General features: G+C 54.5%; 2 protein-coding genes across 4 annotated transcripts in view; one reads left to right on the forward strand and one right to left on the reverse strand.

Moving 5' to 3' along the window:
* The window catches only part of DEGS2 (delta 4-desaturase, sphingolipid 2), a 70,124-nt gene extending 50,510 nt beyond the window's left edge, over positions 1-19,614 (reverse strand). The window contains exons 1-2 of the mRNA XM_042990517.1: positions 19,532-19,614; positions 12,516-12,654 (exon numbers count right to left, since the gene is read on the reverse strand). The gene's annotated coding sequence lies outside the window, so the exon portion shown is untranslated. The remainder of the gene's footprint in view (positions 1-12,515; positions 12,655-19,531) is intronic.
* Positions 19,615-20,188: 574 nt separating this feature from the next.
* The window catches only part of YY1 (YY1 transcription factor), a 33,107-nt gene continuing 31,361 nt past the window's right edge, over positions 20,189-21,934 (forward strand). For all 3 annotated transcript variants that reach the window (XR_006219087.1, XR_006219088.1, XM_042990519.1), the window contains exon 1: positions 20,189-20,955. Coding sequence is in view for 1 of the 3 variants with exons in the window: in XM_042990519.1 (XP_042846453.1) it covers positions 20,289-20,955 (667 nt within the window). In the remaining 2 variants the exon portion in view is untranslated. The remainder of the gene's footprint in view (positions 20,956-21,934) is intronic.

Genomic DNA, 21,934 nt, shown 5'->3' on the forward strand with positions numbered 1-21,934 from the left:
TCTCTCTGCCCCTCGGGGGATTCTTTCTCTTCCTCTCTCTCAAGTGGCCCCTCTCCCACTTGCACTCCCCCTCTCAAAATAAATACACTTAAAAAAACAATCGCCACGGGGCGCCTGGGTGGCGCAGTCGGTTAAGCGTCCGACTTCAGCCAGGTCACGATCTCGCGGTCCGTGAGTTCGAGCCCCGAGTCAGGCTCTGGGCTGATGGCTCGGAGCCTGGAGCCTGTTTCCGATTCTGTGTCTCCCTCTCTCTCTGCCCCTCCCCCGTTCATGCTCTGTCTCTCTCTGTCCCAAAAATAAAAAAAATAAAAAACATTGAAAAAAAAAAAAACAATCGCCAAACTGCTAAAAAAACAAAAACAAAAACAAAAAACGAAAAAAAAACCCTGGCATTACTTAGAGATGATAGAAAAGTCAAAGAATTAACAGATAAGCTACTAGCACGCAGGAGTTTGACAAGATTGCTGGGAATAAAAATCAATATGCAAAATACCCCCTAAACAACTGAAGCTATAACAATTAGAAAATGAAGTGAGAGAACTGGTTTGGGAAGGCAGTAAAGTACTTAGGAAACAAAACTAAGTGAGGGCGGTCTCTGGTTTCTTTTAAAAAAAAAGAAAGAAAGAAAAAAGAAAATGAAGTAAGAACAACCATTTACAAAGACATCGAACATAGGCATCTTAATGAAATATGTCCAAGATCTCTTTGGAGAAAATCATAGAACCCCATCGTGGGGGCACCTGGCTGGCTGAGTCAGAAGAGCATGCGACTCTAGATCTCGGGGTTGTGAGTTCAAGCCCCACGTTGGGCCTAGAGCTTACTTTAAAAAAAAAAAGTTAAGGGATGCCTGGGTGCCTCAGTTGGTTAAGCGACCGACTTCAGCTCAGGTCATGATCTCTCAGTTTGCGAGTTCGAGCCCTGTGTGGGGCTCTGTGCTGACAGCTCAGAGCCTGGAGCCTGCTTCAGATTCCATGTCTCCTCCCTCTCTCTACCTCTCCCTTGCTCATGCTCTGTGTCTGTCTCTCAATAACAAATAAATGTTAAAAAAATGAAAAAAGAAGAAGAAGTTAAAAAAAACCCCACAGCTTCATTGTGAGTTAGATGCCTCAGTCAAGTGCCAAGATCGACCATGACCGTAGATTGGAAGACTGAACAGTACAAAAGGAAAGGTCCACTCTCCCCCCGTTACTTGTAAGGTCAGTGCCAGTTAAAACCCTAAGGGGCTAATCACAAAACTCTGCACTGGGCTCACCTGCAGGGGAAGGGAAGGCGGAGGTCAGAACAGGAGGGGTTTCTAGGGGTGAAGCAGTGGTTATGTGGGGGGAGGGGATATTTAACAGTGAGCCTGGTCCACTGCTCTTGGCCGTTATATAAGTGGATGCCCCCCAAAATTATACATCAAGATTTATGAAAATGCGCCTATGCCTTGACCCTGTAACTGTTCTCCTGAAAACAATCCCAAAGGAAAAAAAAAAACCAATTTACTCCTTGCCAGCTTTATCTGTAATGCTGAAAACCAGGAGAGAAAAAAAAGCCCGCTGGTATCTAGGGGTGGGGTTTGAGTTCTGGCTTTGCCACCTACCAGCTGCTAGACATCATTCCCCCGTGTGAAGTGGCAGGAAAAGCACCCAAGCCCTGAGGATGCCCAAAAGGCACCTGGCACCCAGCCAACAGCCCCCTGAAGCCTTTCTGGACGAAGAACGAGGGTTGGATCCCCTCGCCCCACGCCTCCGGGAGACCGCGCTCCCGGGGTTGATGCACCAGCTGGGCTCTGGCCACCTGCCCAGGTGCGCCGGAGACGACGTCCCACCGCTCCAAACCCCCACCACTCTGCTCTTCTCCGTGCGTCACCCCAGCTTCCTGCCTCCTGCACCCCCAGCGCGGTTCTACCAGCCACTTCAGCTTGCTAAGCCCCATCCCGAATGGGCTCCAGTGAGGTCCAGCTGTCACTGCCCAGCGAAGCTCCCCTCGCCAGCTGCCAGGCCTCATCAGGGCAGGCAGCCACACCTGCCCACAGCACAGCACCTGCTCACATACCTGTCAGGTCCCGGGCTCGAGCTGGCTTCCATGCAACGGCCTGCCTACCCACCGTCGCTCACATCTGTACGGATCGGCTTCCACTGCCTGCATTTCCCGTGTTCTGGCTGGGCACAGGGTGAAAGCCAGGTGCCCCTGACCCTGGCGTTCATGAGCTCCTGGGTAAGTTAGTGACCAGGCTCCCAACTGACAGCTGTCGTCCATGAGGAGGGCCTCCACAGCCAGATGACCCCACCCATAGCAGCAGGTTAGAGGGAGCCCGAATCCTGCAGTCTTCCCACCCTGGGTCCTGAGCCCCTGGATGCTGTCGTAAGTTAGAGATAAAAGCCCGCGTAGAAACTAGCAGAAATGGCCCATGTTGTAACTTAGGGGGGTACTTTTCACAGATGCCATTAAATAAGTATTTCGATGTGGAGGGGACCTACCCAAGGACACAGGAGGTTAGCAGTGGAGATAAACAGAAATGCGAGCCCTGACCCACGGTGAGCTCGCCCCGACCCACGGTGAGCTCGCCCCTTCCCTGCTTAGCTCTGTGCTTCCACACAAAGCCCTGGTCAGAGGGCCACCAGAGGCAGGGCGCGCGCACTGGGTCCCCTACAGCACCTCCCTCCACAACCAGAGTGAAGGCAGAATCGGGCTCTACAGGCAGAGTCCCAGCCCTGAGGGCCCACACGCCCACACAAGCACAGGTGGCCCGGCGCCTGCCCTTCACACGCTTTGTCCCACTTAACTCTGTCTTTACCGCGAACCGAGAAGTCAAGTCGTCGTGAAGACGCCCACGCAGAGGAACTGCCCCGGGAGGTCTCCTCCATCCCGTCTGCCCCCCCCTTACCACTCCCCTGCAGCTCCAGGCGGCTTCCTCACCTCACCTTAATCATGAGACCGTTGCCCCACTCCAGAAATAGCCTGTACTATTTTTTTTTTTTTTTTTACAACTTTTAAGCTGATTTAGATTCCAGCCTCATTTAAGGCCTAGTACTTTCTCTCGGATCCTGCCTAGGAATCTGCCCTTAAGACAGAGTCACACCCATGACCTTGGGTCTTCCTCCAGAGTTCCTTGATTCCAAGATGGGTTTTTGGGTTGTCAGTGGGATCAGAACCTTGTAACACCCAGGCACGTGGGTGGCTTGGTCGGTTAAGCATCCGACTCTTGTTTTCAGCTCAGGTCTCCATCTCACCATTCATGAGCTCGAGCCCACGTTGGGCTCTGTGCTGACAGCTCAGAACCTGCTTGGGATTCTCTCTCTCCTTCTTTCTGCCCCTATGCCACCTCTTTAAAACACACACACACACACACACACACGCACATGCACCCCTTAAAAAAACAAAACAACCACCTTGTAAAACCAACCAGCAACTTGGGGTAAGGATGGGGCCCGGCAGACTCGAAGCGACCCCAGGCGTATGCAACGCAGGCTGAATGCAAAGTAGGAAGTGGCAGGGTGGTCGTGGTCATTTAGTGGGTTCGGCCCCCTCCCTGCAGCCGAGGGCCTGTTGGGAACTGGGAAGACAGAGGCTCCTGGCGGGGAGGCGACTCCGTCCAGTTCCCAAGTGAGGCTCCGGACGCTGCCTGGCTGCAAACCACTGCGTTCAGAGGTGCTGCTGGGGGCGGGGGGGTGGGGGGGTGGCCCAAGCTGATCCAGGCTTTTTACCCAGCAAGCCTTGAGTGAGCTCTCCATAGGGGTACCGCCCACACACAACGCTTGCGCTCAAGGAGCTTACAATCAAATGAGAGGAAACAGCAGGTCCCCAGACCTGGGGGAGGGGAGGATGGTCTGTTCAGCCTGCTGTCACAAAGCAGCATAGCGGGGAGGCTTACAAACCACAGACACGATTTCTCACAGTCTGAGAGCGAGGTGCCAACACCCGGGTTCTGCGGAGGGCTTTCTTCCAGGCTGCAGACGGCCTCTCCCTTGCCGTGTCCTCACACGGCCCGAGGAGCAGAGGGCCTCCCTGGGGGCCTTGTGTTGAAGGGCACGGACCCCATTCAGGAGGGTTCCCTCCCCGCGCGACCAAATCACCGTCCAAGGGCACCCACGTCCTCACACCTTCACGCTGGGGATTAGGCTGCAACACAGGACTCTGGCGGGGACACAAAGGTTCGGATACTTCAAATGGACAAGGGCCAGCACAGGAGTTAGCTTAACCGAATCACTGGCTGCACTGAAAACATGCGCCGGGGACCCAGGAATGGCTGACCCGCCAAAAAGGGCCCCGGTCAGAAGGTGGGGGCCACCATCGAGGCCACAGGGCCAAGCGCGCACAGCAGGGGAGGTGGGGGTGGGGACAGAGATCAGAGAACAGTGTGGCCGCTGCTGTGGCGAGCGCCCCACGCGGCTCTCCTGGCGATGCCCAGAAAACATGTCCCGGGAAGCCTCGAGCAGAGAGGGCCCTGTTTCCCAGTTCCCAACACAGATGGCCCTCGGTGCCAGGGAGGGGGCAGTGCCGCTTTCTGCTCTAGGTGCAGCCTGTCACATACACGTTGCACGTGCCCACGTACACCAAAGCCTACCCTTACCCTAGGCCTTCCGAGTTGGGCATCTGATCGGAGGGACCCGATTTTCGCCCAGGACCCGTGACCAGGGAGCGCGAGAGAGTTTTGCCTTTCTGGTCTCGGCCTGCCCAGAAGCAGCACACGGAAGAGGGAGCCCAGCCCCAGGCTGGGTGGGAGGACAGTGGAGACACGAGGCCCAGACACCCGACACTGCCTGTCCACGGGCTGGACGGGGAAGGAAGAAGGCAGGTTCCCGGTTTTGGTGTGTGTCACGGGAGGGCGGTGGGGGGGAACATGAAACACAGCAGCGTGAGGGTGGGCTCGGGGGCCAGAGCTCAGTTTTGCAAACAGAACTCAGAGGCTCTGGGATTCCTTCCCAGGCCTGCATTTCTACAGGGTGCTGGTGAGCTTTTCTGGACAAGGTCATTGATCCGTGGGGAGGAAAATCAATGAAAGCCCATTGACTGAAAAAAATAACGGGCTGGAATTTTTCTAGGGGAAAAAAAAAGCTCCAAACCATCAGTCACGTGCTGGCTCTATTAATAGCACATAAAGCCATTGCGGGCAGACAGACAGGTGTGGAATGGACACCCATGACCTCTGTATGAAAGAGGGAGGGTCTGTGGGAGGCTGACACAAGGGGACAGCAAGGGAAAACGAGACGTGGAGAGGGACACTAAAGGAGCAGGAAGGGAGAGCCGGGCGCAGGGAACGGGAAATAGCAGGTGCACAGCTGCAGAGGCCACGACACAACTCTACGCAGTTCCCTGTGCGTGTAAAAGATAACACCAGGCTTCTAGAACCAGCTTCTAGCTCCTCACCAGAGTCACTGCCTTAAGCCCTAATTGGCAGAAATGGCCCTGACGCACCCCTCCCTGGTACCCAGGGTGGGGCCACCCGCTTCCCTTGGGTCCCGGGACCTCCCACCCCAGCTTGCTCCAGTTTAACAGAGAGGCTCGTCTTCGATTCTCTATCCTCCCAGAGACTTGCCAGAGGGAAGTGGTATTAGTGAGCGTGCATCCCCGGGCCCTTCCTCCGGGCTCAGGTAGCACAGGGGTGTAGACAGAGAGGCCAAGTGGAGATGAGAGGGAGGCCCCAGCACAGAGCCTGAGCCGGCACCATGAACACTTGGGGGACCTGGCTGGGGGCCCTGGGGCACCAGTTAAAGGGCCAGTGTGCAGAGGGACACCTGGGTGGCTCAGTCGGTAAAGTGTCCGACTTCAGGGCGCCTGGGTGGCGCAGTCAGTTAAGCGTCCGACTTCAGCCAGGTCACGATCTCACGGTCCGTGAGTTCGAGCCCCGCGTCAGGCTCTGGGCTGATGGCTCAGAGCCTGGAGCCTGTTTCCGATTCTGTGTCTCCCTCTCTCTCTGTCCCTCCCCCGTTCATGCTCTGTCTCTCTCTGTCCCAAAAATCAATAAACGTTGAAAAAAAAAATTAAAAAAAAAAAAAAAAGTGTCCGACTTCAGCTCAGGTCATGATCTCACGGTTCATGGGTTCGAGCCCCGCATCAGGGTCTGTGCTGATGGCTCAGAGCTGGAGCTGCTTCAGATTCCGTGTCTCCCTCACTCTCTGCCCCTCCCCCACTTGCACTCTGTCTCTGTCTCTCAAAAATAAAAAAATGTAAAAAAACATTTAAAAAAATGGGGCCAGTGTGCAGAGAGAGAGCCTGGGGAGGAAGACCTCGGGGACGGCAGGAGCGGCAGGGAGGGACAAGGTACATCTGGGTGCCCGTAGACGGCCTGGAGCGGCTCGAGAGCCAGCTGGCAGAGTAGCAGGGCCCAACAAAGGCTTCCGAGCACAGGTGACCACCATGGGGCCTGCTCAGGCCCAGCGGTGCTGGTCTGGCTGCCACGTCAACCCGGTTGAGGGCAGAAAAGGCACTTTCGGTTCAGCATGGTGCACGGACACCCGGCCTGGGCATCTCAAGTGCTTGGACTACATCAGTTAGAGGGTCTCTTCTGACTCAAGTGCTGCCCCTTCCAGTAAGTTAGTGAGCTCTAACGGCATCTCCTTGTCCTGAAGAGGCTTGGGTGCAGGGCACCTGGCACATGGTCACCCCACGTGTCCTGAACCCTGGGGTCTCTGTGGGGCGGTGACTACCGGGAGCCCTGCGTTGCTGGCGAACGGACTCATGGCTGTTTTGCCTTCTGTACAGTTGGCTGGGGAAACGGCCCGACAGCCCCACACAGCCTGGAGGTACAGGCAGGAGTGCGTAGGGCCGCCCTCTCCGGGAGTCGTGACCAGGCCCAGTGAGGGAAGGACGTGGGAAGCAGGTGCGAGTGCTTAAAAGCAGCTAACCCTGCACGGCCATCAGGCTTTCAAGCGGGGAGAAAGCGTCCAGGTACTAATTTTCCCTTCCCGCAGAGAGGGAAATGTTACTATTGGCTAAGTGCTCAAGACGTCTGATACAAAATGAGAAATGATGGGGAAAATTAGCACAAATTCAAAATAGATGATGTGGCTTCCCCAAGATTTTCTTCATTTGCTACTTTTCTCTTCTTTTTTTTTTTTTGTTTATTTTTGAAAGAGAGAGAGAGAGAGAGAGCAAGCAAGCAGGGAAAGGCGTAGAGAGAGAGGGAGACACAGAATTGGAAGCAGGCTCCAGGCTCTGAGCTGTCAGCACAGAGCCCGATGCGGGGCTCGATCACGACCTGAGCCAAAGTCAGTCACTTAACCAACTGAGCCACGCAGGTGCCCCTCGCTCTCTTTTAAGTAGGCGTCGCACCCAACGTGAGGCTTGAACTCACGACTCTGAGATTACGAGTCACGTGCTCCACCCACAGAGCCAGCCAGGCGTCCCTGCTACTTTCCCTCTGATTACAAAATTCATCCTTGTTTGTGCACCCATGTGCGCGGCAGCATTATTCACAACTGAAGTGTGGAAGCAGTCCTGAGTGCCCATGGTGGCACGGACAAGGGTGTGGTGTGTCCACACGAGGCACTTATGGCTCAGCCTCGGGAAGGAAGGGAATTCTGACCCCTGCTCCAACACAGAGGAATCTGCAGGACGTTAAGTGAAACCAGAGGGTCACAAAAGGACGCTGCACAATGTACTTACACACGTGAGGCGCCCAGAACGGTCAACTTCACAGAGGTGGAAAGTGCACGGTCAGCACCAGGGGTTGAAGGGACCGGGCAGGGGGCTTACTGTTCAACAGGAAGTTTCTGTTTTGCAAGCTGATGAGCTCTGGAGATGATGAATTCACAACAGTGTGAATGTGCTCGGTGCCCCTGAACTGTGCCCTTAAAAATGCCCAAGATGGTACATTTTCTGCTTTGTCTTTTATTGCAATAAAAAAAAAAATCAGGAAAAAGATCCCTTATGTGAAAGCCACACACACATGTAAACAAAGAAAACCACCGCCTAGAATCCCAGTTCCCAGAAGAAAACTGCACTGTTGTGACCTACGTACCTCCTCACTGTTTCTCTACCTTCCCCCCCAAAAGCTGGGATTATACAATATACTCAAATGTTCTACATTTTTGATGATTTTACCATAGCAGTTTTTCATATTATTAAAACTGTTTATAAAACTTAAAAGCCAGGGCGCCCGGGTGGCTCAGTTGGTTAAGTGTCAAACTCTTGATCTCAGCTCAGGTCATGATCTCCCCGTTCGTGAGTTTGAGTCCTGCATCGGGCTCTGTACTGAAGGCACAAAGCCTGCTTGGGATTCTCTCTCCTTCTCTCTGCCTCTCACCCGCTTGTGCTCTCTCTCTCTCTCTCAAAACAAGTAAATAAGCATAAACAATATCCCATCAACCTACCAAGAGAAAATACAGAAGAGCAGCACCCCCTTTGGCATGCCAGCCCTCCATCCCACTCCCCCTGTTCCCAGAGGGAAATACTCACAGTCCGACCTGTGCCACCATGCCAAGAACAGACCTGTGCAATGGCTCACACAGGCCCTGTGGTACCAGTGGGTTCACAGGTCCATGGTGCTGGACCAACGACCCCAAATCCCTTAGTCCTTTCCTCACAGTCCTAAAATGGCTGCCACAGCCCTAGCCATCACACTGGTTTTTGGGCAGGAAGAAGTAGGACTGTCTTCTCTTCAGGCTGTATCTTTTCATTAGGGAGGCAAAGCCACTTCCGCAATACACACTCTCCTGAAGATTTCATTGGCCAGAACTGCGTTACATTCTCTTTGATTCCTTCTCAGATCAGTCACTGGCTAAAGGAAATACGCTGGCCCTGGCTGTTTGCCCAATCGTGATTTGTCTGCTAAGCAAAGGTAGTTCCTCAGACCCTTCCCAGGGGATCGAATTTCTCCCTGGTACCTGCCATGAGAAAACTGGGGCTCTGCAAGAAGGAAGCACCGGGTGCTAAGAGTAGTCTTCAGCCAGGCCACGGGGACCCCCCAACATACTCTGCTCAACAAATGCATCCGCACGCAGGCATGTGACACAGTAATGCATTCACCTATTTCTCCTGGTTGTTTCTAGATTTATGAATGTGGAACCCCAGTTTGCAAGAGGACCCCCCCCCCCCCCCGGAGAGCCAGCTGCTGGTACTGAGCTGGCAGGAGTAGGCTGGATGACAGTCAGGCTACCTCCCCACCTTGATGTTCCTGGGGCAGAAGTAGTTTATAGGACGGAGGTTTACCCGTTACATTTTGTATACAAGTTGCTAAATTTGGATCCTATAAAAACAAGTTTGAATTTGGCTAGTTTGCCACCCTAAACGCTGCAAGAGAGGAGTTTAGATAAACTCTGACATCATAAGCTCCCTGCTGGACAGGGCTACCTGCCTGGGTCGCAGCCACAAGGGGACCGCTTCTCTTCTCTCAATGAGTAGGCTTTGCATGGAGAATTCAATGGTCTGGGGGGAAAGGGGATGAGCAGTGTCCAAGGGAAATCACCACTTAATGGCTGTGACAGATGTGTGCAAGCAGGTCCTAAAACACCTCTGTCTGCAAACAGCATTGCCAACCTGCTAACCGTTGGATTGATACATCAATCAATAAGGCGCTTATTTCCACAGGAAATGGTCTTTTCATGTAGACTCTCTTTGCTGTGGTGGGTGTGATGGGATTTCACCTGCCAACACCATTCGCTTTAAAAGGGATGGATGACGGGCGCCTGGCTGGCTCAGTCGGTGGAGCGTGCGACTCTTGATCTTGGGGTCCTGAGTTTGAGACCCACGTTGGGTGTAGAGATTACTTAAATAGATAAAAACTCTAAAATAATAAATAAAATGTAAAAATAAAAGGGCTGGGATGCCTGGGTGGCTCAGTGGATGAAGCGTCCCACTTCAGCTCGGGTCATAATCTCGCTGTCCATGAGTTCGAGCCCCGCGTCGGGCTCTGGGCTGATGGCTCAGAGCCTGGAGCCTGCTTCCGATTCTGTGTCTTCCTTGCTCTCTGCCCCTCCCCCACTCACATTCTGTCTTTTTCTCTCAAAAATGAATACATGTTAAAAATTTTTTTTTTTTAAATAAAAGGGCGGGAGGAGATTGTGTCAGCTTCCTTTCAGCAGGTCAAGATGAGATTATCTTCCCAAAGCACAGTCTACTTAAAGAATTTCCGTTTTGAATATGCTTTTGAGAAATAATTGGAAATACACATCACTTTCCTGTAGCTTGGAGCAAACAACAGGCTTTGCTTTCTTCACATTATAAACTAATTTCAAGACTGATGATTTTTCACCGTGTTTGACATGGATTTTCTAGAATGATGTCTAATTTCCAGACACTTGTTTACTTGCTTGCAAATGGGAACGTTCACCTCTGGCAAAAAAATCTTACGGACAAGTAGGCTGGGTAAGCTAGAATTCAGAGTTCCCAGAGGGTTTGATTCCTTTAAGACGCTGACAACAGTTTAACCCGGCAAAGAAGCATTTTCCAACCTCCCAATCCCCGTCAAAGTAAACAGCCCCTCACTTAACATTTAGGATGCTCCAGGCCCTGAGTGCTCAGAAGCACGGAGACCTGCGAAACTAAGAAGAAACATCCCTGCCTTCCAGAAGCTTCCAACCCAGGAACCGCCTACAGGTAGTTAGAAGACCGCTAGCTGGTCATCAGCTGGGAATATCACATGTATGGGGGACTGGAGACCAGCGAAGGGGTTATTTCTAACTGGGGGCCTGCCGTGAGGCAGGATCCGAACCGAGTGGACGCTGATGGACATGAGGAAGGCATTCCTTAACGGACGGAGCAAAGGCAGGGAAGCAAGACAACTTTTGTGAGGCTGGGTGTTGGGGGAGGGGGTCGAGGTGGAGCAGGACGGTGCAGGGAAAGCCGTAACGATGAGGGAATTTACTAAGCACCTACTATAGCCAGGAGCACTGTATATTTTATTACAATCTGCCATTCCGACAACCTTGAACGTCAACATTCCTATTTTACAGATAAAGAAACTGACCCGAGAGGTTAAGAAACTCATCTAAGATCTCTTAGTTAATTCATCCATGGTGAGACAAATATTCAAATCCAGGTCTCTTATTTATTTGGTTTTTTTGCTACACCAGGTTTCCTTGAAACCCAGCTAAGGACCCTGGGCTTCGTTCCACGTGCAGCAGGGAAGAGGACAAGGCAACCACACCACTGGGTAGTTCTGCTCAGACAGGCCCCCCGTGTGTCCTGTACGGGGCTGGCCCTGTTCCTCTGGGAGCAACAGGCAAACCAGACACTGTCCTTGCCCTTAAGGAATGTGTGATTTTGTGAGAAAAGCAGACCGGGTGAGAGCCATGTTCACTACAGTGAGAACAATGGTAACTGTGACTGTGGAAATACCCTTCCAAGGAAAGCTTCCCGGAGAGATCACCTGAGCAGTTCCGGAAGATGAGTAAAGTAGAAGGAGGCGGGAAAGGCTGTTTTAGGCAGAGGGAAATGAACAGGGTCTGCAGGTGGCAGGAAGGCGAGTAAACTAGGCGGAAAGGTTCGAAACGCTCGCGGAGGAGCCGGCCGTCCCGAGGCGCCCGGAGCCCCAGAGGTTTGAAGCGGGGAGCGATGTGGTCCCCTCTGCACGTTAGAAAAATTCAGGGGACCCCTGGCGCAGGAGGACCGGTGGCAGGCGCAGCAGCGGGCTGGCCAAAGGGCAGGTGACAGGGAGCCAGAGCCTCCGTGAGGACAGTAGGAGCGGGAATGGAGAAAAGCGGGCTTTAAAAAATATTTGGGAAGTAAACTCATTAGGAGTTGGTGGCTACACATGGGGGATGAGGGAGCGAGGAGTCCAGGGTGAATTCCCAAGTTCACTGCAAGTGAGTGCGGTGGTGAGGGAAGCCGCTGGAAGAGCAGGGCTGGCGTGGACGGAGAGGTGGTTAGGCGGGTGGTGCGGCCAGGGTGCTGCGGGACAGTGCATGGGGCCATCTGGGACAGCGGGGTGAACAGAATAGGGACGGAAGCTAAGAGCGGTCAGCACGCAGGTGGCTGTTGGGGCCACACGTGGGGACCCGATGACCCAGCAGAGCGCGCGGAACACGGAGAGTGGCAAGAGGAGAAGTGAGAAGGGGGAGACCGAGCTGAGCGGTGCAGACAGCCGGGGTGACAAGTCCAGGGACAGAGTAGCGGCCGGTGTTCGGTGCAAGAGAAGGCGAGGAAGCAGGTCAGAAAGCCTCCGCCTGTGTGGCCAGTGATGGAATGTCCGGTAGACCGCCGGGAGACACAGGGCCTGGGGTGGCACAGACGGGCTCGGGACGCTTAGCTGGGAACAGGAGACAGGCTACAGCTACAGAGACACAGGGTCAAGACAGGGGCTTGTTTTTCAAGACCAGGAGCGGGCGCCTGGGTGGCTCAGTCAGTTAAGCGTCCGACTTCGGCTCGGGTCATCATCTCGCGGTTTGTGAGTTCGAGCCCCATGTAGGGCTCTGTGCTGACAGCTCAGAGCCTGGAGCCTGTTTTGGATTCTGTGTCTCCCTCTCTCTCTCTGCCCCTCCCCCTCTCATGCTCTGTCTTTCTCGGTCTCAAAAGTAAATAAAACACTAAAAAAAAATTTAAACAACATAGCTGACGCTGGAGACCGTACGTTACAGCAGAAGTCTACATACATGAGCGGTGTCTCCTGCAGTGGGTCCCAGGATTCCAGAAGCGCAGAGACAGAGGTGGGTTGATCCAAGGGTGAAGTTTTATCAGACAGAAGCAGGACGGGATGCTGAAGACGCTTGTGATTAACCATGGGTTTCTAGTCTGGGAAAGAAAGGAGGGGTGAGAACACTAAATAAAGGTCTGAGGCTGAAGCAGAGGGTCAATGGGATGGAAGGTATGAGTCGGAAGGGGCAGGGTATTGGGGGGTTTAAGAGTCCAGATGTGCTGCTGCTCTCAGGAATGACAAGGACCAGGATATGGCAGCTGAAGAGGGGAAATGAGATAATGGAATTGCAGAGGCCAAAATACAGACCTGAGGGCTGTCAGAGGGCTGACTCAAGTCACCTACGAGCCGGTATGGCTCAGGTGTGAGAGGAAGCCCCAGGTCTTCAAAAAATACAAGAGCAGGTGAGACGATGCCAGAGTAGCATCTGAAGTGGCACCAGCCTCACACTGGGTCGCGGCTCACACCGCCTTTGGAAGGATTTGGCCAAAACATCCCTAGGAAAAGACGCACCCAACCCACAACTGCATTCCTGCCACGATGACAATGCCATTTAAGCAGAATGGTGAAAGGAGACTCCCAACCCATTCCTCGGGGAGTAACAGGATGGCACACTTTAGATAGGATGGTCCTTCTTCCCTACCCCCATCCTTCAAATCCCAAGTTCAAAATTGTACGTGACCCAAGCAGGGAAAGAACGGTGCGCCAGGGTGTGCCAAGGAAGTCAGTCGGCAACTCAGCACCAGAACGTGGCTCATGGGAACACAGAGGAGAGATCAACAGCCTTTCTCCTTCCTGACTCCCACCTCTAGGCTGCTGTTCCTGTGGCGGGGGCTGAACCCCACCATGACGACGCCTGTGCCAAGTCTCCTTGGGTCCACCCTCTCCAGCCAGAGCACCTGTGTCACAAGAAAAGTGAGCGAGACACCAGCAGTCCGCAGTACAGACATGTCCAAAGGGAGCTCCAATGTTGAAAAATTGAGGTTTTTTTAAATGTTTATTTATTTTTCAGAGAGAGAGAGAGAGAGAGAGACAGACAGACAGAGACAGAGAATGAGTGGGGAAGGTGCAGAGAGAGGGGGACAGAGGATCTGAAGCAGGCTCTGCATTGACATCACGGGGCCTGACGTGGGGCTTGAACTCACGAACTGCGAGACCATGACCTGAGCCCAAGTCAGACGCTTAACTGAGCCCCCCAGGCGCCCCGAGACTGGTTCTGATCAACATGGAAAACACAAAAGCAAGTTGTTTATTCTACTTTTAATAGACAGCAATCCACCTAGCTCAGAGAGATTAAATACTTACCTCTGATATGGCAAATCTACCTGGCTAGTAAATGAATTCTCATTTGCTCTAAGAAACCAAGTGAGTGTTGGATCCCATCTATAATCATTAGTTGCAAAACCAGCAGCACCCGAATGCACAGCACAGGCGCAGAGGCTGAGACGTGAGGGTCAGGAACTAGCTCACCCAGGAAAAGAGAAGCGTAGGAAGAAAACATAACTGGTCCTGAGCGTACAAGCACCCTACATACCAAAAAAGCCCAAAAGTTGGGCATTTTCCTTACCATTACTGTGCACGCCCATAACGCCTGAAGACTGGCATTGTTAGGCCCATTTTACAGCAGAGGAAATGAAGGGTATAGAGGTTACAAGCCTCTGCTAATGTTACACGATTGATAAACTGCGCCACTGGGACCTGACCCCAAGCTTGGGGTGACTCCGGTCTGCTCTTCTCACTGATCAGCTTTGCAGCTGGTCTGTCTCGCAAGGTCTGCAGTTCCAAAACCATTTCCACTATTAACCCCCAAGTTCAGGTGTGGATTTTGAAGAAGGAATGGCTGATACAAGACAACAGTAGGACATGATGTTAGTAACCAAGCATGAGTGAGAAAACCTCAGCCAACCCCAAAAGCAGTTTCAGTGGATTAATGTTAATTCGATGAATTTCCAAGGCTAACAATGAGGGTTATGGGCTTCCCCAATATTTACACATTTATCACCTGATTTATCTACTGCTGTTTCACATAGAAATTAACATAAAACAGAGGCCCCTGGGTGGCTCAGTCGGTTAAGTGTCCGACTTCGGCTCAGGTCATGATCTCACGGTTCGGGAGTTCGAGCCCCGCGACGGGCTCTGTGCTGACAGCTCGGAGCCTTCAGTCTACTTGATTCTCTCTGCCCCTCCCCCACTTTCGCGCTCTAAGTTTTTTTTTTTGTTTTTTTGTTTTTAAAGAAACTAACATAAAAGAATGAAAGGCCGGTGTGCGGCCAAACACTGGGTCAGGCACTTTCTGGTCCCTTCAGCCTCAGTCCCAGCTGAGCTGTCCCTTACTCAGGAAGGCCTTTACCTGACAGCATCCCCCACCTCTCCTCTTCTTCCTAGCACTTCGCACAACCCGAATCCTGGCAAGTATCTGCGAGCCACCCGTTTGGGACCTATCCTCTCCGACCCTGCGGGTTCCCCGAAGACAAGTGTGTGATCCTCGCTCACAGCTGTGTCCTCCAGGCACTTGGCAAGGAGAATGACCAGCCAGACTCACCTGAACTCCCTGGGCCACTCCTCTTTAGAGAGAAAATCCATCCGAGAGGCTGGATTCCAAACCCCCACCCCGTCTGCAAGGCCAAGCTAACAACTCCGTGGTGCTCGTAAGCTGTTCTGTTCCACTGCATTAACCCGCCCCACGCATGCAAATGCCGTCCGGCGTGGCTAGAGAAGTCACAGGGGCTGCAAGAGAAGCATCCGTTCACTCTGTTCAGGTGCACACGCTGCGTCTGCCTGGCTGGGCAGGTGGCAGCAGCCAATGTCAGTGCAAAAGTGGATCTAGCGTCTCTTCGGGAGGCTATCGACCAGCAGAGAACCGGGTTCATGTGTTACCGAAGACGCGTCCACTTTCCTTAGTGTTATGGGGAGTAACCAGATCCATGTACTGAAAGAACCCGCTTGGCCTCAGAGAAGAGAATTTGACTCAGGTCTTCTAAAAGGACGTGAAATAGTACATAAATGTCAGCTTAATAGAGGTCTCGTCAGGGCACCTTACCACAACTTAAGCTCCAAATCTAATATAGACATTGATGGAGTGGGGAGTATGCTTTTCGTGGCCCAGATTTCATAGATCCCACAACCGAGAACTATAGTTTAGATGATTAAGACAGCAAATGCATGCCTATAGTGTTTCATTTGACTTGTATTTGTCTTTTTAAAGTTTATTTATTTTTGAGACAGAGAGAGAGAGAGAGAGAGAGAGAGCGAGCGCGCAAGCAGGGGAGGGACAGAGAGAGGGAGACACAGAATCCAAAGCAGGCTTCAGGCTCTGAGCTGTCAGCACAGGGCCCGATGCGGGGCTCAAACTCACAAGCTGTGAGATCACCATCTGAAGCTCAGAAGCTTCAACAACTGAGCCACCCAGGCGTCCCTCATTTGACTTGTATTGATACAAACTTAGCATAACTTAGATGCACAAACGTGAAATTTCAACCTGATTTTCCCAAGTATTTTATTGGAAACTCGGCCTGGAGGGGCACCTGGGTGGCTCAATTAAACATCCAACTTGTGTTTTCAGCTCACGATCTCAGTTTGTGAGATGGAGCCCCAAGTTGGGCTCTGTGCTGACGGCTCAGAGCGTGGAGCCTGCTTCAGTTTCTGTGTCTCCCTCTCTCTCTGCCCCTCCCCTGCTCATGCTCTGTCTCTCTCTCTCAAAATAAACATTAAAAAAAATAAATAAAAAGGACACTCGGCCTGGACTTAAATTGGAATTCAACCCCTGCAAACTTGGAGGCTTTGCAGTCTAACAAAAGCAGGGGCTCGCTCTACATGCAGCCCCGTGGCTACCTTGCAATGTGTCTTTGTGACCTCAACCAGTTCCTTCCCCAGCTGCTTTCCCTGTCCGTTAAAAACCAAAAATGTCCACGGCTCTAACATTCTCCTTTCTGCAGCTGATGCAGACCACTAACTGCCTGCGGACTGGAGGTAACTTCAAAAGGACTAGATGTTTAGAACTAACCAAAAGGAATTTCACAAGGAAGGTACCGCAGTATGTGGAAAGGGAAATTATTTAGCATCATGAGTTCATCACCTGAACCATTCCCAATCTGTCACAGATGGACATATGGCAGGGTGCCTGGGTGGCTCAGTCGGTTAAGCAACCAACTTCAGCTCAGGTCATGATCTCACAGTCCGTGAGTTCAAGCCCCGCGTCAGGCTCTGTGCTGACAGCTCAGAGCCTGGAGCCTGCTTTGGATTCTGTGTCTCTCTCTCTCCTGCTCATGCTCTGTCTCTGTCTCGAAAAATAAAAAAAAATAAAAACATTAAAAAAGAAATTAAAAAAATGGACATATGGCAGAATGAAACTGAACAGCTAGCCTTATAATCCATAAGTAAGACCCTGTCTGAAAACGGGAGCGGTACCAACATTTTTTAATGCACATCCTTTACCTCCCCCCACCCCACTCTGCTCACTCCTGACATTTGCCTCCTCCACGCGTCTCCCTAAACCACAGGCTCTTAAAACAGAGTTTGAGCATTTAATGGAGCTTTCAGGAAAGAAACCATTAGGAAGATGAAGAAGGCAGGTGACTTTAAGAGTTGTGGCTAACAGTCCACATCTCTGTCCTGCTTCTGTCCTGATCAGGTGGCCAAAGGACACATTCCTTGCAAGATATTTGTCACCACATCTCCTCAACCATTAGTGAGCTCTGACTTCTCGAGCTCCTGGAAAAGTTTGCATGACTCAGGATTCTTCCAACATTCTAGTTTTTTCCACAGTTGTTTCCATTCATTTCTGCAGTAGACTGGAAGTCTTGGGTGAAGTTGGGAGCTTTTGAGACCCTTGAAACAGTCCAGCACTATCATACAGAACTCCTGTCATGTCACCTTCATTTTTTGATGAGCCAAAAAGCAAACAATCATTCCATGTATAAGGGATGGAGCTAGAGACAGACACAGCCATACCCTTTGCCCTCACAGTTGGAAAGGGAAAAGCACCCAAGATCTGTGTTAAGAGAAATACCAGCTTAATTTAGTAACCCTAATCATTTGGCTTCTTGCTAAAACAAAAAGGGACTCTAGAACATTCAGAGGGAATGCTCATTGGCTCAATTCACTCTGCCCAGACAGAAGAGAAAAAGCAGTAAAATTACCCAAACTTTCAGAGCCATGGTTCTGAAATGGCAATTTAACCTGTCCTTTTAAATTGACATTCACCTTTTGCAGCAAGTGCGAGGTTAGTGCCCATACAGCGCAGGATCTTGGCACATCTAGTCCTAAGATCCTTCACGGCTAAAGCGCTGAAAGCAAGAATACCTCCTACCACAGAAAACTCCAGGCCTATGTTCAACAGGTCACCTGCCCTGGGGCAAGTTTTAAAAGCTACCCGTGGAGCAGGTGTGAGGATAGCACTTAGGGACATCTTAATGCTGTGTTGCACCTGCCATCCTTCCCGAGTTTTAAGCCCTTTTCAGTTTTCTCCCCTTGATGGTGAACGTCTACAGATCTAGGATTTAGAAGCTAAGCAGGTACTTCCCCCATTTCTGGTGTTTCTAGAGGGAAGTATCAACTACTTACAAAAACATTTTCTTGTCAATTACTAGAGAGTGGGGAAAGTGAAATTAAGCCACATACAAAATTCTCCCACAACTGGTTTTCGCTTGTGAAATATTTATGCACAATTTATAAGCTACGAAGCCAGAAATGACTTATTTCAACAGATTTTACTTTGCCAAGCTGTGTGGGTGCAGAACTCCAAGGGGAATTACTCAGGTTTTGAAACTCAGATGCAAAGAGAAAATGATCTCATTTTTCACTCTTTATGCTGAAATTCTCAAAAGTCAAGTCGAATGGCATTAGATATTAAATCAAGTCACTTGTTAATCAGAATGAATCAACTTTTCTCTAATATGTTATCAAAGACACCTGCTTGTTTTAACAAGTTGGACCTAAGAACTGATGGATCAGTCCAGAACAATGATGGGCTTCAACTGCAGGAACACTATTCCAGGAATAAGCGTGGAGAACGTACGCATTCAATGAATTTGCACGGCATTAAACTGGGCAAACAAAGACACGCCTTCCCAGATTTTCTGAAAAAATCAGGGAGTCTTTATTTTTATTGCTTTAAACCAACTGTCAGGTCGACCAAAAGGATGAGTAAGGGCAAAATCACCTCGCTGCACCAGCCATTCAGGAAGGCTGAACTTGCCGTTATTTCGTGCCAGGAAAAATCCAGGCTCTGTTGCACGAAGAATGGAGAAACGGGGGAGCTTTAAAGGATGAGACGAATTGCAAAGCCTGGTGGGCAAAGGGAGGAGTGTCTATGAAAGTGAGAAATAGGTGAAGACGGTGGTCAAGGAAAACACTGATTGGCTGGAGAGCGAAGAAAGGGAAGCTCAGAAGGAAATTCTAGAAAGCCACAAGGAGCCGAGCGACACGACGAGCGGCGGGGGCCCCCGTGGTTCCAAGCTCTACAGCGAAGCGGGCACCCAACGGCCCCGTCTCAGGTTTCCGCGGGTCACAAAAGGATAACGGACATCCTCCCAACGGTGGACCTGGGGGCTCCGCGCGCCGCTTCCGCCCGGCCGCCCCGCCCCGGCCGTCCGGCGCGGCCCACCTGCGCTCGGCACCCCGGGCCCCGCGCCTCGCGGGGAAGGGCGCTCGCGGCGACATGCGGGCCCGCGGAGGCCCACGGCCATTCTCCTCTGCGGCCCGCCCGCCTTTGTTCGCCTGGCCCTGCACACTCACCGCCGCCATCGCCCGCCCGGAGCCAGGCGCCGAGAGCAAACGCCACCCGACGCGAAAAAGGAGGCACAGGCGTTTCTCGTCAAAGCAGACTTTATTGGGCGCCGGGGCCGCCCCGCGCGCGCCGCCCGCTCCCCCGCGCGTCCTCCGGGCCGCTGGCCTGCCTAGACCCCGCGTGCGGCCGACCCCGCCCTCTCCCGCAGGCCCCCTCCCCCGCGGCGCCGGGGACCGCGCACCGCTCACCGGCTCCCGAGGCGGCGGCTGCAGCGGCGACGCCCCGCTCCCGAGTGCGGCCCGGGCCCGGGGCGGCGGGTCTCGCTGCTGTGGCACCGCGGAGGGCGGGAGCCGCGCGACTCTCGGCGGCGGGCGGTGGCGGCGCGCTGACGTCACGCGCCGCGGCCATCCGGCGCGCGCGGGGGCCGCCCCGTCGACCCCAATCCGGGAGGAGCCCGGGTGAGTGGGCGGGGCCACGACGGCGAACGGGCAGATCGATTGGCAGAGGGGGAGGAGCGAGAGGGCCAGTGGGCGAGTGGGAGCGAGGCGGGGCGGGCCGAGGCCAGCGCGGAAGTCTCGCGAGGCCGAGCCCGAGCGGAGTGTGGCGGCGGCGGCGGCGGCGAGATCTGGGCTCGGGGTGAGGAGTTGGTATTTGTGTGGAAGGAGGCGGAGGCGCAGGAGGAAGGGGGAAGCGGAGCGCCGGCCCGGAGGGCGGGAGGAGGCGCGGCCAGAGCGGGCGGCCGAGGCGCGGCGAGGCGGGGCGCCGGGGCGAGCAGCGGCCGAGCGAGCGCGGGGCGCACCGAGGCGAGGAGGCGGGGAAGCCCGCCGCCGCCGCCGCCGCGCCCGCCCCTTCCCCCCGCCGCCCGCCCCCTCTCCCCCCGCCCGCCCGCCCGCCCGCCGCCTTCCTCCCTCTGCCTTCCTTCCCCACGGCCGGCCGCCTCCTCGCCCGCCCGCCCGTAGCCCCGGAGCGGAGGCCGCCGCGGCCGTGGCGGCGGAGCCCTCAGCCATGGCCTCGGGCGACACCCTCTACATCGCCACGGACGGCTCGGAGATGCCGGCCGAGATCGTGGAGCTGCACGAGATTGAGGTGGAGACCATCCCGGTGGAGACCATCGAGACCACGGTGGTGGGCGAGGAGGAAGAGGAGGACGACGACGACGAGGACGGCGGTGGCGGCGACCACGGCGGCGGGGGCGGCCACGGGCACGCGGGCCACCACCACCACCACCACCACCACCACCCGCCCATGATCGCGCTGCAGCCGCTCGTCACCGACGACCCGACCCAGGTGCACCACCACCAGGAGGTGATCCTGGTGCAGACGCGCGAGGAGGTGGTGGGCGGCGACGACTCGGACGGGCTGCGCGCCGAGGACGGCTTCGAGGACCAGATCCTCATCCCGGTGCCCGCGCCGGCCGGCGGCGACGACGACTACATCGAGCAGACGCTGGTCACCGTGGCGGCGGCCGGCAAGAGCGGCGGCGGCGGCTCGTCGTCGTCGGGCGGCGGCCGCGTCAAGAAGGGCGGCGGCAAGAAGAGCGGCAAGAAGGGCTACCTCGGCGGCGGGGCCGGGGCGGCGGGCGGCGCGGACGCGGGCAACAAGAAGTGGGAGCAGAAGCAGGTGCAGATCAAGACCCTGGAGGGCGAATTCTCGGTCACCATGTGGTCCTCAGGTGAGCGCCGGCGCGCGCCGGCCCCCGGGATGTTTTTGTTTTGAAGGGAAGCCATGTTTTATGTGTGTGATGGGCGCCGCCATCTTCTTCGCAGGGCAAGTATGGCGGCCCCAAAAGATGGCGGGCCGCGGCGGGGGCGGCGGGCCGGCGGGCCGGCGGGCCGAAGATGGCGGCGGGAGGCGCGGCGCCGCCCGCTAGGCCGCAATGGCGTAGTTTCCCCGGGCGGGGCGGCCGCGCGGCGCGGGGCGGGGCGGCGCGGCGGGGCGGGGCGCGCTGGGGCCAACGGACGGCCGCCGGCCCGTTGTCCGCCGCCCCCGCCCGGCTGGCTCCCCGCGAGGCCTGGGGGTGGGGGGTGGGGGGGGCCGCGGGGCGGGCCTCGGCCGGGTTGCGCGAAGCTCGCGCCCGGCCGGGCCGCCCGCCGTCGCCTTTCCCCCGCCTTCCTCTGGGGGGCGTCTCGGCCCCGCCCCGCTCCCCTTCCTCTCCCCTCCCCTCCCCTCCCCTTCCCCGGACCCTCAGCTGCTCCCGAGAGGCGCCTTCCGCTCCCACGCCCGGCGCGCAGGCCGGACTCTGCCCGCGGCTGCGCTCCCCGTGCTCCCCGCGCTCGCCTCGGTGGGGCGGGACTTGGGCGGCACGTAGGGCCCGCGTGTGCAGGCTCCGCGCCGCCGGGGCCTGTCACCGCGCTGCCGGCGAGGTCCTCGCTTCCCTCCCCCGCCCCCCGCAGCACGTCGGGGCGAGGGTCCGCGAGGTTTTGTAGATTGCTCTTAACCCTTTACGTTTGGGGAAGTTTCAGTTTGCCACGGGTCCGGCGCGTTGCAAATAGGTCGGTTATCTACGCGACTGGGGACGTTTGTCACTAAATAAAGTCGAGTACTTTAAGTCTTTGCACGAATTTTAGTTGACAGAAGGCCATCTCCTTTCTTTCCCCGTGAAGAGATTCTACGAAGCCAAAGAAAATATCTAGAGCGAAAGGGACTTACTG

Source organism: Panthera tigris, chromosome B3 (assembly GCF_018350195.1).
Source record: "Panthera tigris isolate Pti1 chromosome B3, P.tigris_Pti1_mat1.1, whole genome shotgun sequence".
Classification (NCBI taxonomy): domain Eukaryota; kingdom Metazoa; phylum Chordata; class Mammalia; order Carnivora; family Felidae; genus Panthera; species Panthera tigris.